The sequence below is a fragment of the Physeter macrocephalus genome, chromosome 5, assembly GCF_002837175.3.
Source record: "Physeter macrocephalus isolate SW-GA chromosome 5, ASM283717v5, whole genome shotgun sequence".
In the NCBI taxonomy this organism is placed as follows: Eukaryota; Metazoa; Chordata; class Mammalia; order Artiodactyla; family Physeteridae; genus Physeter; species Physeter macrocephalus.
In genome coordinates, this window is record NC_041218.1 from 48,563,100 (window position 1) to 48,577,172 (window position 14,073).

General features: G+C 48.9%; 1 protein-coding gene and 1 long non-coding RNA gene across 3 annotated transcripts in view; one reads left to right on the forward strand and one right to left on the reverse strand.

Annotated features, from left to right (window-relative positions):
• Positions 1–11,650, reverse strand: part of LOC129392134 (uncharacterized) — a 25,474-nt gene extending 13,824 nt beyond the window's left edge. Inside the window, exon 1 of the long non-coding RNA XR_008617397.1 lies at positions 11,562–11,650. This is a non-coding gene — a long non-coding RNA (uncharacterized lncRNA). The remainder of the gene's footprint in view (positions 1–11,561) is intronic.
• Positions 9,379–14,073, forward strand: part of TRIL (TLR4 interactor with leucine rich repeats) — an 87,623-nt gene continuing 82,928 nt past the window's right edge. The window contains exon 1 of one of the 2 annotated variants that reach the window (XM_007111526.3): positions 9,379–13,132. In XM_007111526.3, coding sequence (XP_007111588.2) covers positions 9,588–12,026 — 2,439 coding nt within the window. In that variant the 5' untranslated portion in view covers positions 9,379–9,587 and the 3' untranslated portion in view covers positions 12,027–13,132. The remainder of the gene's footprint in view (positions 13,133–14,073) is intronic. The other variant, XM_028489946.1, reaches the window with a different exon arrangement.

Genomic DNA, 14,073 nt, shown 5'->3' on the forward strand with positions numbered 1-14,073 from the left:
TTGGGCTTCCCTGGTGGTGCAGTGGTTGAGAGTCCGCCTGCCGATGCAGGGGACGCGGGTTCGTGCCCCGGTCTGGGAGGATCCCACATGCCGCGGATCGGCTGGGCCCGTGAGCCATGGCCGCTGAGCCTGCGCGTCCGGAGCCTGTGCTCGGCAACGGGAGAGGCCACAACAGTGAGAGGCCCGTGTACCACAAAAAAAAAAAAAAAAAGACTTGGTCTTGCCCTGGAGGACCTCAGATTCTCATTGAGAAGGCACACAGGAAGTTGAAATGTTAGCAACAATCCTATTTTCCTAACATTTATAGTTTGTAAGAGCTTTCACATATATTTCCCCAAACTCATATATTGGGCAAGTATTATTTGTCCCTTTTTATACATGAGAAAATGAACCACTGATCAGAGAGACTCTGACACGGTTCAAGGTCAGAGACTCAGCAAGTGGACTCCATCCTCTGATCACCCCATACACATCACGTGGGCAGTTTATGACAAATGTTTGGCTTTTCGATGACAACTGCAAATGCTTTTGGGGTTTTTACACTGCATACAGTAAATTGTTTGACTGTATCCAAGATGATTTACATTATTAAGACTGATTTTTTAAAAAGGTTTGTAAGAAAAACAATTGGTAACAAGGGAAGGAAGACATGGCAGGGCAATGGAGAAAGCAAGAGTGAATATGGTATCATGTATGTTTTTACCAAAGATTTTTAACTGCAAAAATAAATGTTCAGGGACTTTCCTGGTGGCACAGTGGTTAAGAATCCACCTGCCAATGCAGGGAACACGGGTCCGAGCCCTGGTCCAGGAAGATCCCATGTACCACGCAGCAACTAAGCCCGTGCGCCACAACTACTGAGCCTTTGCTGTAGAGCCCGAGAGCCACAACTACTGAAGCCCGTGCGCCTGGAGCCTGTGCTCCGCAACAAGAGAAGCCACCACAATGAGAAGCCCGTGCACCACAACGAAGAGTAGCCCCCGCTCGCTGCAACTAGAGAAAGCCCATGCGCAGCAATGAAGACCCAATGCGGCCAAAAAATAAATGAATAAATTTATTTTTTTAAAAAATGTTCATCGCAGAAATTTTTGATTGCAGAGAAAAGTAGAATGAAAAAAAAATCTGTTGTCTCATCAACCAGAGCAAAGCAGTGTTCAGCCATCCCTCACTCCCCCCAATTTTTAAAGTCATACACACTATAAAACTTGACAATTTACATTAAGCTTTTGAAAATTCTTTAGTTCTAAATATCTGTAAATGGTAACAACCACTTTTTTTTTCAACCTACACTGTATCATAGCAGACAATAAAAAAGCATTCAAGTTTGAGGTATACCAATTACATTTTGGAAATTAAATAGAGATGCATAGAAGCTGGAGGAGTGTACTTACAGATACATTAGCGTTCTACCAACAGAAATGTTTGATCCCGCCTACAACAAGGCTCCAGTGCTGTGGCTGGAACCTTTGATCCTGAGTCCGACTCCAGCATATGGTGCTACTAAGCATAATCAAAGTGCAAATCTTTATAGAAATTACAGAGACTGAAAAAGGGAGGGATGCTTCCTTCCTCTAATTTCCTCTCCTGCCATGTTCCTGGTCTTAAGTTAAAAACATTTGGTCTTTTGATGAAATCTGCAAATAGTTTGAGGGTATTTTACACTGTATATAGTCAATTATTTCACTGTCCAAGATTATTTCCATTACTAAGATTGACAGTGTTTCTTGCCAGAGCAGAGTCATGGTTTTCGTGCCAAATTACCACATGGGTATGAAACTGCCTCCACTATTTTGGCCCCATACAGTGATATTAGAATAAGGAGATATCCACAGTTCTGGGGGCGGTTTCTTGGGTGGGGAATACTTGCCACTTGTACATTCCAGATTTTGAGAAGAAATCACTGAATATTTACAGGATGAGTTGCTAATCCTTGAAGTTGATACTCTTCAAAAGAGGTGTCTTCCCTACAAATATTTTTAGGCCATTAATTACAACAATTCGGATCAAGTTGTGAGAAAAATAGTATTTTTTTATGAAATTCCCTTCAAATATATCTGTCAGTCCACCAAAGACAGTGGGAGACAATTTCTGAATTAAAATATTGAAAACAAAACTCGTATTTTGTCAAAGTGGATCATCTGTGCCGTCTCACCAACATCCTGCTGTTAAGTTTGAGTGACTGCAACGCACCAGGCCTTAGGCAAGTTTGCAGTTTAGAAGAAACGTGGACCCAGGAAAACTTTGTGTGTTGTTTCTCATGGTTACTGATTATTGTGCCCAAGCCTTACATAAATTCTTTTTAATAATGCAGTTATTAAGAGAAAAAAGAGATGCCTAAAGCACCATTCAAAAAGTTCAGACAAGTGCAGGCAAGTGCACTCTCAGCTGCTGGGCACTGGCCCGGCCTCTGTCTCTCCTGACCAGGCAGTGCCAAACCTGGTTGGCAAACCTGGTTGGCTGGTGCTCTTATTGGACCAATTGCTAAATATTTTGACTATCACCCCAAACTGGCCTCATTAGTTGTATACATAGGCTTTTATCAACAGGGAGCCCAGCAAGGTCTAACTATAAGATCCTGGGGTCAGAAGTCAATAGTTTAAATTGTGGTCTGAACTCTATCATTACAGCGGTGGATCATTCCAGAAGTTAGCTAATTCCTTTAATTCTTAGCATCCTTGCCTGCAAATTGGGGATATGAATATTCCTCACCTAATTGCCTTATTAGACATGTTGAGGTGAAATCAGATATTAAATATGAAAGCACTTGTTTTAAATTTTTTTATTAATTTCAAAGAAATCCATAGTAATTGTATAGCATTTAGAAAATGCCAAAGCATAGGGTGTAAACAATTATTCATCTTCTCACCATGTAAAGATAACAACAGTTAACATTTCAAAAATTTTCTTCTAGCTTTTTATGAAAACCCTTTGACAGTTCAACAATAGTTGCTGAGTACTACAAAAATGAAATAAAGCAAGGCTGATGTCCTTCCAGCTGGGTGGGGATATAAAATGGTTAAATAAATGTTATTACTGTAGTATGAAGAAATCCAAATGAAAAAGTACTGAAAAGCTGTACCATCATACTCAACTACAGGTCTGGTCCCTGGAGATGACAAATATTTCAGTATTTAGGAATAACGGACACTTTTATACCTAAAGCAGTTCCTTAGGCGACTGACTCAATTCTATTCTAAGGGAGAACATCATTATATTACTGCTATAAAATTTCAGGTGCACAAAAACACTGTACACTGTAACCATAAACAGTATGTGGATTTGCCTTATTTCCTATATTACGCTCAGCCACCAACCGTCTCTCCCTTTTTAGCTTTTGCCAGACTGCCCACAGTTCACTGTAGTTCCCGTAGATACACAATCTATTTGTACACGTCAGTTTCAAATAATCAGGCATCTCTGAACTGATGGATAAGGATGTTCCTTGGACATAAAATCCTTGGACTCTTTTTTCCCCGGACATAATTTCCTTGAACTGTTGGAAGCAGTCACCTTGTAAATGGCCTTAGACACATACAGTATTATGTGGACTGATGCTTTCTACAAAGGTTTTAGTTCTTTATTATTTTCTTCCCAAAAGATAATTGCTATGAGCATAGCAAATGGTGCTCATCCTGTTTATGATGGCACCATGCTCCTGGATTCTTATATGCATTTAACTCCCCGGCCATGCTTAGCTCCCAGAAGGCATGGACCTTGTCTACTCTGTCAATCCCTAGGCTCCTAGAAAAGGAGACATTGAAATGTTTGAATAAGCCCGTAAGAATTCTCATTCCGTCACGATACCTAAGATGATACCTGGGAATGTGCTAAACAAAGATCGCTAGGCCCTGTTCTAGAGGTTCTGAATCAGATTCTCTGCGGCTGGGCCTAGGATCCTGTATTTTTAATAAGCTCTTCAGTTTCTTCTTCTGTAAAATGGGGATAACAGTAGTTCCTACCTCCCTAGGTAGGTGTGGAAATGAATGAGTTACTTTATGTAGAGTGTTTAGACTACTGCCTGGCCCTCAGCACTACATCAGTGCCAGCATTACTACTGTTGTTACTAGAATATGATCAGCCAATCATGAACAGGTGGTCTGGAAATAGTGTCTATTAATTTTCTCAAACTTAAGTGTGCATAAAAATCATCTGGTGGCTTATAAATGCAGGTGCTGGGGCCTTGCCCCCTGAGATTCTGATTTAATAAGGCTAATACCTTTCCAGGCATCTGCATTCCTATATTTCCTTAAGGGCAAAAATGGAGAATCAGCAGATATACTGTAAACCAGTGATTCTCTCATTCACATTGCTAATCCCCAAGGCAAAGAAACTTGCCTCTCAGACTGGGGCTAAGATGAGGCTCAATTCAGATAAAGAGACTTTTGGGGGTCATTTGATAGCATGACAAGGAACCACTGGGACTCTTGGTTTCCTGCTTCATCTGTGTCAGGGGCCACACTGCCTGTCTGGGGTTGGCTCACTAGGGATGAGGAAACAGCTGCCGTCTCCGCAGGCTGCCCTGAGTAAGCTAAGGCTGCCGCTCCAGCAGGGAGTGGCAGGCCTACCTCACCCTGCAGCGGGGAGCTAGGCCTGAGCTCTTCTCGCCTAACCTGTCCTGCACCAGGACAGCCTGGGCCAACTCATGCCAGCTCCAGGGGCTGCTGAAGACATGGCCTGGAATCCTTCCTGCCTCTATAGCTGAAGATCAAGGGAACCACAGGTTGCCTGGGGAGAAAGTGTGTACATCCCTGGTGAGCCCAAGATTCCATGCCTGGGCAAGAACAGCTGAAAACCTTTATGCCACATATATGTATCATGGAACCAGCCCAAAGTGGGCTGTGCTTCTGACCTCTGAAATTACCCCCAGAGTGCTTGAGATTTAAAGGGCAAACTTTCCAAAAGTGAAATGACAGAGCTCTTGTTTCTCTTAGGAACAGCTTTCCTTCCTGAATTTCTCTACTTGTGATTATGCAAATTATACATTTAAGCATAATCAATACTTGACTCTCCTGGAACCTGATCAAGCTGGGATCCATCCATAAACAAAGACATCACACAGTTAAGAGATAGGCATTTAAATGGAGACAACTCTGTCCTTACTCTTACTAAAAATTATTGCTTTTTATAGAAAATTAAGTATAGGCTATGTTATAATAAAGTAGAATTTACATTTTAAAAAATTTGCTTTCCTTCAAACTCCTGTAATTTTTCTCCTTGTCCTTTAATCCAAGTACAGGTACTTTCTTCTCCTAAAATGCTACATATGGACAGACATCTCCAATGTTTGAGAAGCCTGGGGTTAGAGTACTGGTCCATGGTTCCTCCTCTTAGCCCTGGGTCCTGCGTTACCAGGAGTCTCCTGGAGGTCTCCCAGGCATTAGAGTTGAAATCCCAACCCACACCTCCAGATTCTTTTGAGAGCTACCCTTTAGCCTTCTCTTGACCCTAGGGGTATACACTTGTGACATGATTGGTCTCCAGAGGACAGATGGGAAAAAGGCCTGCACAGACTTAGGCAATTAAGTAAGGAATTCCAGGGTCCCAGGAATCCCGAGCAGGAGTGGGGATGTGGGCAGTGGGTGGTTACATATCTTTGGAAGCCTGAAATCAAAATCCTGCTCTTATGGTGAGGGCCAACCAAAGGAGGACTGGAACACGGCCCTCTAAAGTGCAGGGTCCAGGGTAGGGACCTAGGTTGCCCTGGTCCAAGAGTGTACTGTATATATAGTATCTATATAATGCCTGCATGTATGTTACATAAGTGAATACCTTGGTCTGGATGTTCTGTCAACACATGTCCCACACAAATCTGTCAGAGATTTCAAGGTTCGAGGCGGCAAGAACTAGAGAGATAACATTTTCTTTGTGTGGCACCTACTTTATTTAGGCAGAGATACCTCTTGATGTTGCAATGCAAATGTGATTATGTCAACTCCCTGCTGAAAGCCTTAAAGGGGAATAAGGGACTATTTATTTGGAAGTCATTGTATGAACAGGTTGTGTGATACTATTAAAACACACAGATGTCAAAAGAACCTCACCAACAAAGATTCAGACAGAAGATTTGGAGGTTTCTAAGTCAGTCTCTTGCACTTGTCCCCAGGCTTCCCCTCTTCCTGCCCTGCTCGCCGTCACATAGGTAGTACTCAGCACTTCCCTCCTCTGGAAGCCTTCCTCAAGCTCTCAGTCCAGCCAGGTGCACCTCCACAGGGCTCCCACGGCACTGCAACTGCTCCCCGCCCATCAGTCTCCCCACTAAGTTGTTGCACCCTGAGGTCGGGCCCTGTGTCTTATCAGCACTGCCTTCCCAGGGCTCATCCTGGGATTTGGCCCATGCTAAATTCTCACTAAATGCTTCTTGCCTGATCACCAGCAGCAATACGGAGTTACTTTTATAGCTCTTCACTACCCGGGGCTCTAAGACTACCGAATTCAAGCAAAATTTTAACTCCTGAAGAGAGACATGGTCTGAGAATAAATCAAACACCTGAACACACAGCACCACAGACATGGAGACCATTGGGGGCACATGAGGATATCACATATGTGTACTCTGAAGTTTTTTAATGTCATCCATTTGTAAAGTTGACCTCAGGTTATATGCCTTTAAAAAGGGAAGCATTTCTTAAAAAGATGGCAATCATGCTTTTACAGAATGAACGTATACGCACCCATACACACACGTACTTTACCTGCAGATCTCAAAATTTTACCCTTACTGAAACTAGACTGAGGGTGCTAGCGACACCTATCAGAAACTGTTTCTACTTATTTGAAATTTGGCATACTGTTATCTATTTTAAGCAAGGTTAACTACATGGGGCAGATGTGTTACTTCAAGAAAACTGAACGTTATGGAAAACCAATTGTTTTTTGACATGAAACCATGGAAGGTGTTATTTTTACCTGCAATCCAGGACTACTGGTAGAAATATTAAGCACTGGAAAAGAATACCCAAGACATTAAAAAAAATACTGAACAACTGCAGGGGTCTGATAACTTTGTTAATCTTACTTAGAGGCATCTACAAAAGAACAACACCCTCAGTGGAGTAAGTGATTAGTCCAAACTGTAGTGACCTTTGAGGAAATGTCCCTCGTGGCCTCTTTTACTCTGAAAGTTTTCTTGGAAGAGTCAGGAAAAGAGGAAGCTTATGCACAGGAGGAGGGTCTGATTTCTGCTTCTTCCTCTTTCACATCACACCTCTCAGTTTCCGACCTCCTTCCCACTCAGAAGGCCGTTTATGCGTCCCAAGGCTAGGGTCTCAAAAGCAGATGCTGCTACAGCTGCATCCCAGGTAGATCTAGTGGCTCAATTTGAAAGCCAGCAGCTTCTTAGTATTCTTTCCTCTGAACAATCGAATGACCTCAGTTGCCACCAAGGACTGAGGTCCTCCTCGCAGCTTCTGGGGCCCAGATCAGAAATTGTGCTACACAGTACAAGCTTGGGCCTCACCCTCTAGGGCAGCCAGACCTTCATAAGGAGGACTGGAGTCAAGAACTAAAGGATTTCAGAGGTTTCTCCCAAGGAGAACTAAAACCCAAACTACAAAACTGCCTGGGCAACTTCATCTTTCATCTTGTTCAGAAAGATACTTGGTTCCCCAAGTTCATCCTGTATTAGAAATCTCAAAACAAATCACAAGCAAACTTGCTCTGCTCACTGTGCCCTGAATGGACATTTCACCACCTACCTACCTTCCATTCTCCAGCCCCACCTCCCTGGACCCAAGGTCCCTGTTCATCCGTAAGTGTTCACTGACTATGCTGCCAGTGGTCTCATTTTTCTTTAAATTCACTTGCCTATATGAATCGCTAAAGGAGGCAATTAATCACCATTTAACATTGGAGTTATTCAAAACCATTTGCATCTCAGCAGCTTTCTCATACTACAGCCTTACACTGTTATTTGACCTTTCCTGTCTTGCCCTCTCCACTAGATTGTCAGCCTCTTGAGGTGAGGATATGTCTCTCTCCTTTAATTTTCCACACAGTAGGTCCTTAAAATTACGTTTTCTGAATACCCTGAGATGAGGGTAGGGGATAGCTTGCAGGGACAAACAGTAATTAACAGCTATTCATTGCGCATTCTCCTTCTCAACTGGGGCTGCCCTGAATGGAGCCATTAATAAATTCTCCACTCCCTATTGATAATAAGTGTTAAGACTCCCCCAACTAAACCAGGTCTGAAAAAGTGTGGGCCAAATTTTTGAAGGTCACCGCAAGCCCAGGCATAAAGGGGGAGGGCCCAGCAGGTAGCAGTTACCAGAGGGTCTGTGAAGTTTATTATATATATATGCACACGTGCAGAGCCTGCCCCAAGGGCTCTTAAGACTGGAGGAGGATTAATGGGACTAAATCACCCAAGTCTGACAGACTTTCACGGTGGCAGAACCAGTTCTGAGCTTTCTCCATGCTCTTGCCTACAGCAGGGCCAAGCAACTACTCAGTTTAGATCTCTAAGAAGGGGCGCTGCCTCTCCTCGGCTAATGGCCACCAGTACAACGATGTCAAAAACTCAAGCACGCAACAGCCAGAATGGCTTGACTTAGCCTCTTCTGACAGTAGCCCACCGACAGCTCTTGGCAGCCAGCCTTGTGCTGCCCGAAACTTCCCGTATAACGCTGGCAGGTTCCGTGCTGCCCCAACTTCTTGCAGGGGGCCACCTGGAAGAGCAAGTGTCTTAAAAACGAATAAAACGAGTCGCGCTCCCACTGCTTCGAAGCGACTGGTGTGCTCGTCTAAAATAAAAACGTTTCTGTCTGCAAATCCCGTTTGCTCGCCCGGTAATCCACCACCGCCCCCAGCCCGGCGTGTCCGACTCGTACAGCTGTTTTTAATCCCTACTTTTCTCACTTGGCGTCCCGGGCTCCGGTTGACCAGACGCGGAGCCACTTAGTGTTTCCTCCTCCCCCTACCGGGGTCTGTCCTCCCTCCGCCATCTCCTTCCCCCCACCCGCCTGCATCCCCGGGGGGCAGAGTGTGGGAAGAACGAATTTCCGCCCGGTTTGCTCGCCACTCGCAGACTTGGGTCCCTTCCGGACGCAGCCTGCACACCCCCGGCTCCTCCCGGGGCTGTTCCACCCAGGCCGCGCTACCGGTCCCGGACTGGGAGCGAGGAGGCGCGGGCTGCGGGGGCCGAGCCGCCCCGGCGCAGCAGCCAAGCCGCGCCCGGAGGAGCTCTTGGAAGGGCTCCCGCCTGCAGCTGGGGAATCCGCTGGCGGGGAGAATCCGTGCCAGGGAATCCAGCTCTCCGGACTCAAGCTGCAAACAAAAAGCTCAGGTCTTGCTCCCTCCCTCCACGCCCCCCCGCCCCCGACGCGCACCCGGAGAAAGTTCTGCAAAAATGCAACAAGTAGCACCCGGAGCTCGCGGAGCGCCCTGCGCCGCCTGACTTGGCCAGGCAAAGCCCGCCTTCAGAGACCCGGGCCAGCCACCGGACAAAGGGCGGAGGAGGGGCTGGACGGCGCTGCGAAGTCCGAAAGAGGCCATTGAGCGACTCTGGCCAGGCCAAGGGGAATGCAGAGGAGACACAGAGCCGGCGGGCCAAGAGGACGATCCGGCCGCAGAACGCAGGGCGGGCGGCGATGGAGGCTGCCCGCGCCTTGCGCTTCCTGCTCGTGGTGTGCGGCTGCCTTGCGCTCCCGCCGCGGGCCCAGCCGGTGTGTCCGGAGCGCTGCGACTGCCAGCACCCCCAGCACCTCCTGTGCACCAACAGGGGGCTCCGCGCCGTGCCCAAGACCAGCTCGCTGCCGAGCCCGCAGGACGTGCTCACCTACAGCCTCGGCGGCAACTTCATAACCAACATCACGGCCTTCGACTTCCACCGGCTGGGGCAGCTCAGACGGCTGGACCTGCAGTACAACCAGATCCGTTCTCTGCACCCCAAGACCTTCGAGAAGCTCTCGCGGCTGGAGGAGCTCTACCTGGGCAACAACCTCCTGCAGGCGCTCGCCCCGGGCACGCTGGCGCCTCTGCGCAAGCTGCGCATCCTCTACGCCAACGGGAACGAGATCAGCCGCCTCAGCCGCGGCTCCTTCGAGGGACTGGAGAGTCTGGTCAAGCTGCGGCTGGACGGGAACGCCCTGGGGGCGCTGCCGGACGCCGTCTTTGCCCCCTTGGGTAACTTGCTCTACCTACATCTGGAGTCCAACCGGATCCGTTTTCTAGGCAAGAACGCCTTCGCCCATCTGGGGAAGCTGCGCTTCCTCAACCTCTCTGCCAACGAGCTGCAGCCCTCCCTACGCCACGCGGCCACCTTCGCACCGCTGCGCTCCCTCTCCACCCTCATCCTCTCGGCCAACAGCCTGCAGCACCTCGGGCCGCGCGTCTTCCAGCACCTGCCGCGCCTTGGCCTACTCTCGCTTAGGGGCAACCAGCTCACGCACCTCGCGCCCGAGGCTTTTTGGGGGTTGGAGGCCTTGCGCGAGCTGCGCCTGGAGGGCAATCGGCTGAGCCAGCTGCCCGTGGCGCTGCTGGAGCCTCTGCACAGCCTGGAGGCGCTGGACCTGAGCGGCAATGAGCTGTCCGCTCTGCACCCCACTATCTTTGGCCACCTGGGCCGGCTGCGCGAGCTCAGCTTGCGCGACAATGCGCTCAGTGCCCTCTCCGGGGACATCTTCGCTTCCAGCCCAGCCCTCTATCGGTTGGATCTAGACGGCAACGGCTGGACCTGCGACTGCCGGCTGAGGGACCTGAAGCGCTGGATGGGTGACTGGCACTCGCAGGGCCGGCTCCTCACCGTCTTCGTGCAGTGTCGCCACCCTCCGGCCCTGCGGGGCAAGTACCTGGATTACCTGGATGACCAGCAACTGCACAACGGGTCTTGCACAGCTCCCTCACCCTCGGTTTCCCCGACTGCCGAGAGCAAGCGGCATGCCCTACCCACAGCCCCGGGGGAGGAGGTGGCGCCCCCTGCAGGTGCCCTCGCGGAGGAGCCGCCGCCGCAGCCACAGCCACAGCCACAGCAACGGGGTCGATTTCTGCCAGGGTTGGCCTGGGATGGGGCCGCCAGGGAGCTTTTGAGTAACCGCAGCGCCCTAAGGCTGAGCCGGCGGGGCCCGGGCCTCCAGCAGCCGAGCTCCAACGCCGCTGCTGCCGCGGTCCCGGCGCCACACCCCCTGGACCTCCTCGAGAAGCCTGAGCGGGGACGTACGACTCCGTCGGATCCTGCCCACACGGAGCCCACCCCGACGGCCACGCTGGGCTCTGCGCCAGCCGGCGACCCCTGGCAGCGCGCGGCGAAGCAGCACCTGGCTGCGCAGCAGCAGGAGAGCACCGCCCAGTCCGACGGCGGGATCGGCCTGCCGCCGCTGGTATCCGACCCGTGTGACTTCAACAAGTTCATCCTGTGCAACCTGACCGTGGAAGCAGTGGGCGCCAACAGCGCCGCGGTGCGCTGGGCGGTGCGCGAGCACCGCAGTCCCCGGACGCTGGGCGGTGCGCGCTTCCGCCTACTCTTCGACCGCTTTGGCCAGCAGCCTAAATTCCACCGCTTCGTCTACCTGCCTGAGCGCAGCGACTCGGCCACGCTTCGCGAGCTGCGGGGAGACACCCCCTACCTGGTGTGCGTGGAGGGCGTGCTAGGCGGCCGGGTCTGCCCGGTGGCTCCCCGGGACCACTGCGTGGGGCTGGTCACCCTGCCGGAGCCTGGGAGCCGGAGCAGCGTCGACTACCAACTACTGACTTTGGTCCTGCTGGCCGTCAACGCACTGCTGGTACTCCTGGCCTTGGCGGCCTGGGCGTCGCGCTGGCTGCGTAGGAAGCTGCGGGCCAGGCGGAAGGGCGGGGCCCCAGTCCACGTTCGCCATATGTACTCTACCCGACGGCCCCTGCGCTCCATGGGCACCGGCGTGTCGGCCGACTTCTCTGGCTTCCAGTCGCACCGGCCGCGCACCACCGTGTGCGCGCTCAACGAGGCGGACCTCATCGAGTTCCCGTGCGACCGCTTCATGGACAGCGGGGGCGGCGGCGCGGGCGGCAGCCTGAGGCGGGAGGACCATCTCCTGCAGCGATTTGCCGACTAGGTAGATCCGGGCCTCCAGGGGTGTGGAGACCATCTTACTGGCCTTGAGGAGCCACCTCTCCGCGGGCCCTCGCAGCCCACCTCAGGGGAAGATCTCATTTTATCCGACCTTCTCTTTTCCCCCTTTTGTGCGCTTGCCAGAGAGGCCAAAGGGGACAGATGGCTAATTAATTCTGCACCACCTCCCAATCCCAGTGTTCGCTCGTGAAGTAAATGGATGGTATTGGTGGTCAAGAGCAAGAGTAGGGGACAAATGGATGGTGGGGTCCAGAGGTGGGAGGCCTTCTTAACGTGCAGACATTGGTGCAGCTATGATAATGGATTTTTTTTTTTTTTGGCATTGTAATCAGTAGGCTGGCCCCCTTTGGGATAGAAAAGGGTGCTCCTTGCTCCCTACGTGACCAGAAAGAGATTTGGATTCATGCTTTTTTTGTTTGTTCAGTGTCAAACAGAGGAGTTTTGTTTCTATTTAAGGAAAAAAGAACTTATTACCATTACAAAGGAGGCTTGGCAACTGACTCCACTGGCCTGGTGGTCTCTGCCAAGAAGGGTGATGTTGTAAACAGGTTGTAAAGTTTAACACACTCGCGGAGGAACTCTTTGTTGGTTGATAGAACATTCAGGAAAACTTAATGTTTAAATAATTAGAGACACTATTTTTTTTTCAACAATGTGAAGAGCTCTAACATTTAACAAACTGACCAATAAACTCAAGGACTATTTTAGTTGAGCCGGGAAGTTCAACTATTTTCCTTTTAACATTAACACCACAAAAACTTTTGCTGACCTTGGGGTTAACTAAGATTACGTAGTTTCTCAGGAGAAGGCTGCATGCAAGACTTCTCTGTCAGGGTTGCTCCTGTGGCTTTTTATTTTTTTAAACCTATATGTGGAAAAGGAAATGTCAATGCCAGACTCGATAGAAGAATGTAACATGTACATAACTGATGACCCCATAGGGAATGGCAGTGTTCTAGTTCACTTACCACATCTCTGACAACCTGTCCAGATTGGAATAAATGTGATGTGGTACTTCTCACGTTTTCATCAGTGACATGCAGTCGACTGTGCCCTACTTCTCTTGAGTTGCACAGTTAAGTGATCAAGGTAATTTCCTAATAGGAAGTGAACAAAAGGTGACTTGCAATTGGTAGTATAATGTTTGATCATGTTATTGTCTTTATATGAAAGAGTAGAGGGGGAAAATGTGAAAAAAATGTACATCGGTGGTTGTGTGTTTCTACTAAGACCAGAAGATTATGAGTACTTAAACCTCACTGTGAAATAATTATATATTTTGCAAATGAATCCCTCCATTACCCCGTGTTTTTTTCCATGTTATTAAATCTTATCTTTTAGTTAATAATTGCTGTATTTCTTTAAAATGTTTTTGTTTTAAACTTAGGGTTAGGCTCCTTTATTTGTTCAGTTGTTTTCAGCTATTTGGGATACTTTCATTCCCTGATATTTATGAAGTAGATGTTTATTACTAAATGTAGTGCTTTGGTTTACATTAATAATTTTGTGTGTGGTCTAAAAACGCAGTCACTTGGAAGATGTACAGGATGGTTGTATTCACCGTGGTTATAGATTCATTGGCAGTGGGGTGCCGGGGAGGCCACTGCAAAGGTGCTAAGGCTAACAGTGAATCTTCTGTTTAGGGCCTTAAGCCCCCGAGGGTCCTGAAGACTCAGGGAAATCTATCATAGTCCAGGGATCCTTCAACCCCATTCCACTCCTTTTATGTTTGGCCTCCATTGAGCCAGGCCTGCCGTTGTCCCAATAGCTGAGTAGGGACACAGGGATTTAAATGAGCTGATCTTTGTTTATGTTCAGATGAGTAAATGTCCAGACCACTTAAAGTACAGCTGTTTTTCTGGCAGTCTTATCTGTGGGGTCCAAACTTAATAAACCACAGGAAATAGACTGTTATTCTTAGTTTGCTGCCAGGGCTTGCTTCAGATTCCAAGCGTATTGGTACTTGGGAGAAGTGTAGTTGTTTGCTCTTATTTGCAACCTTTTGGTTATCTTGCACCTTTTGTGCTCCT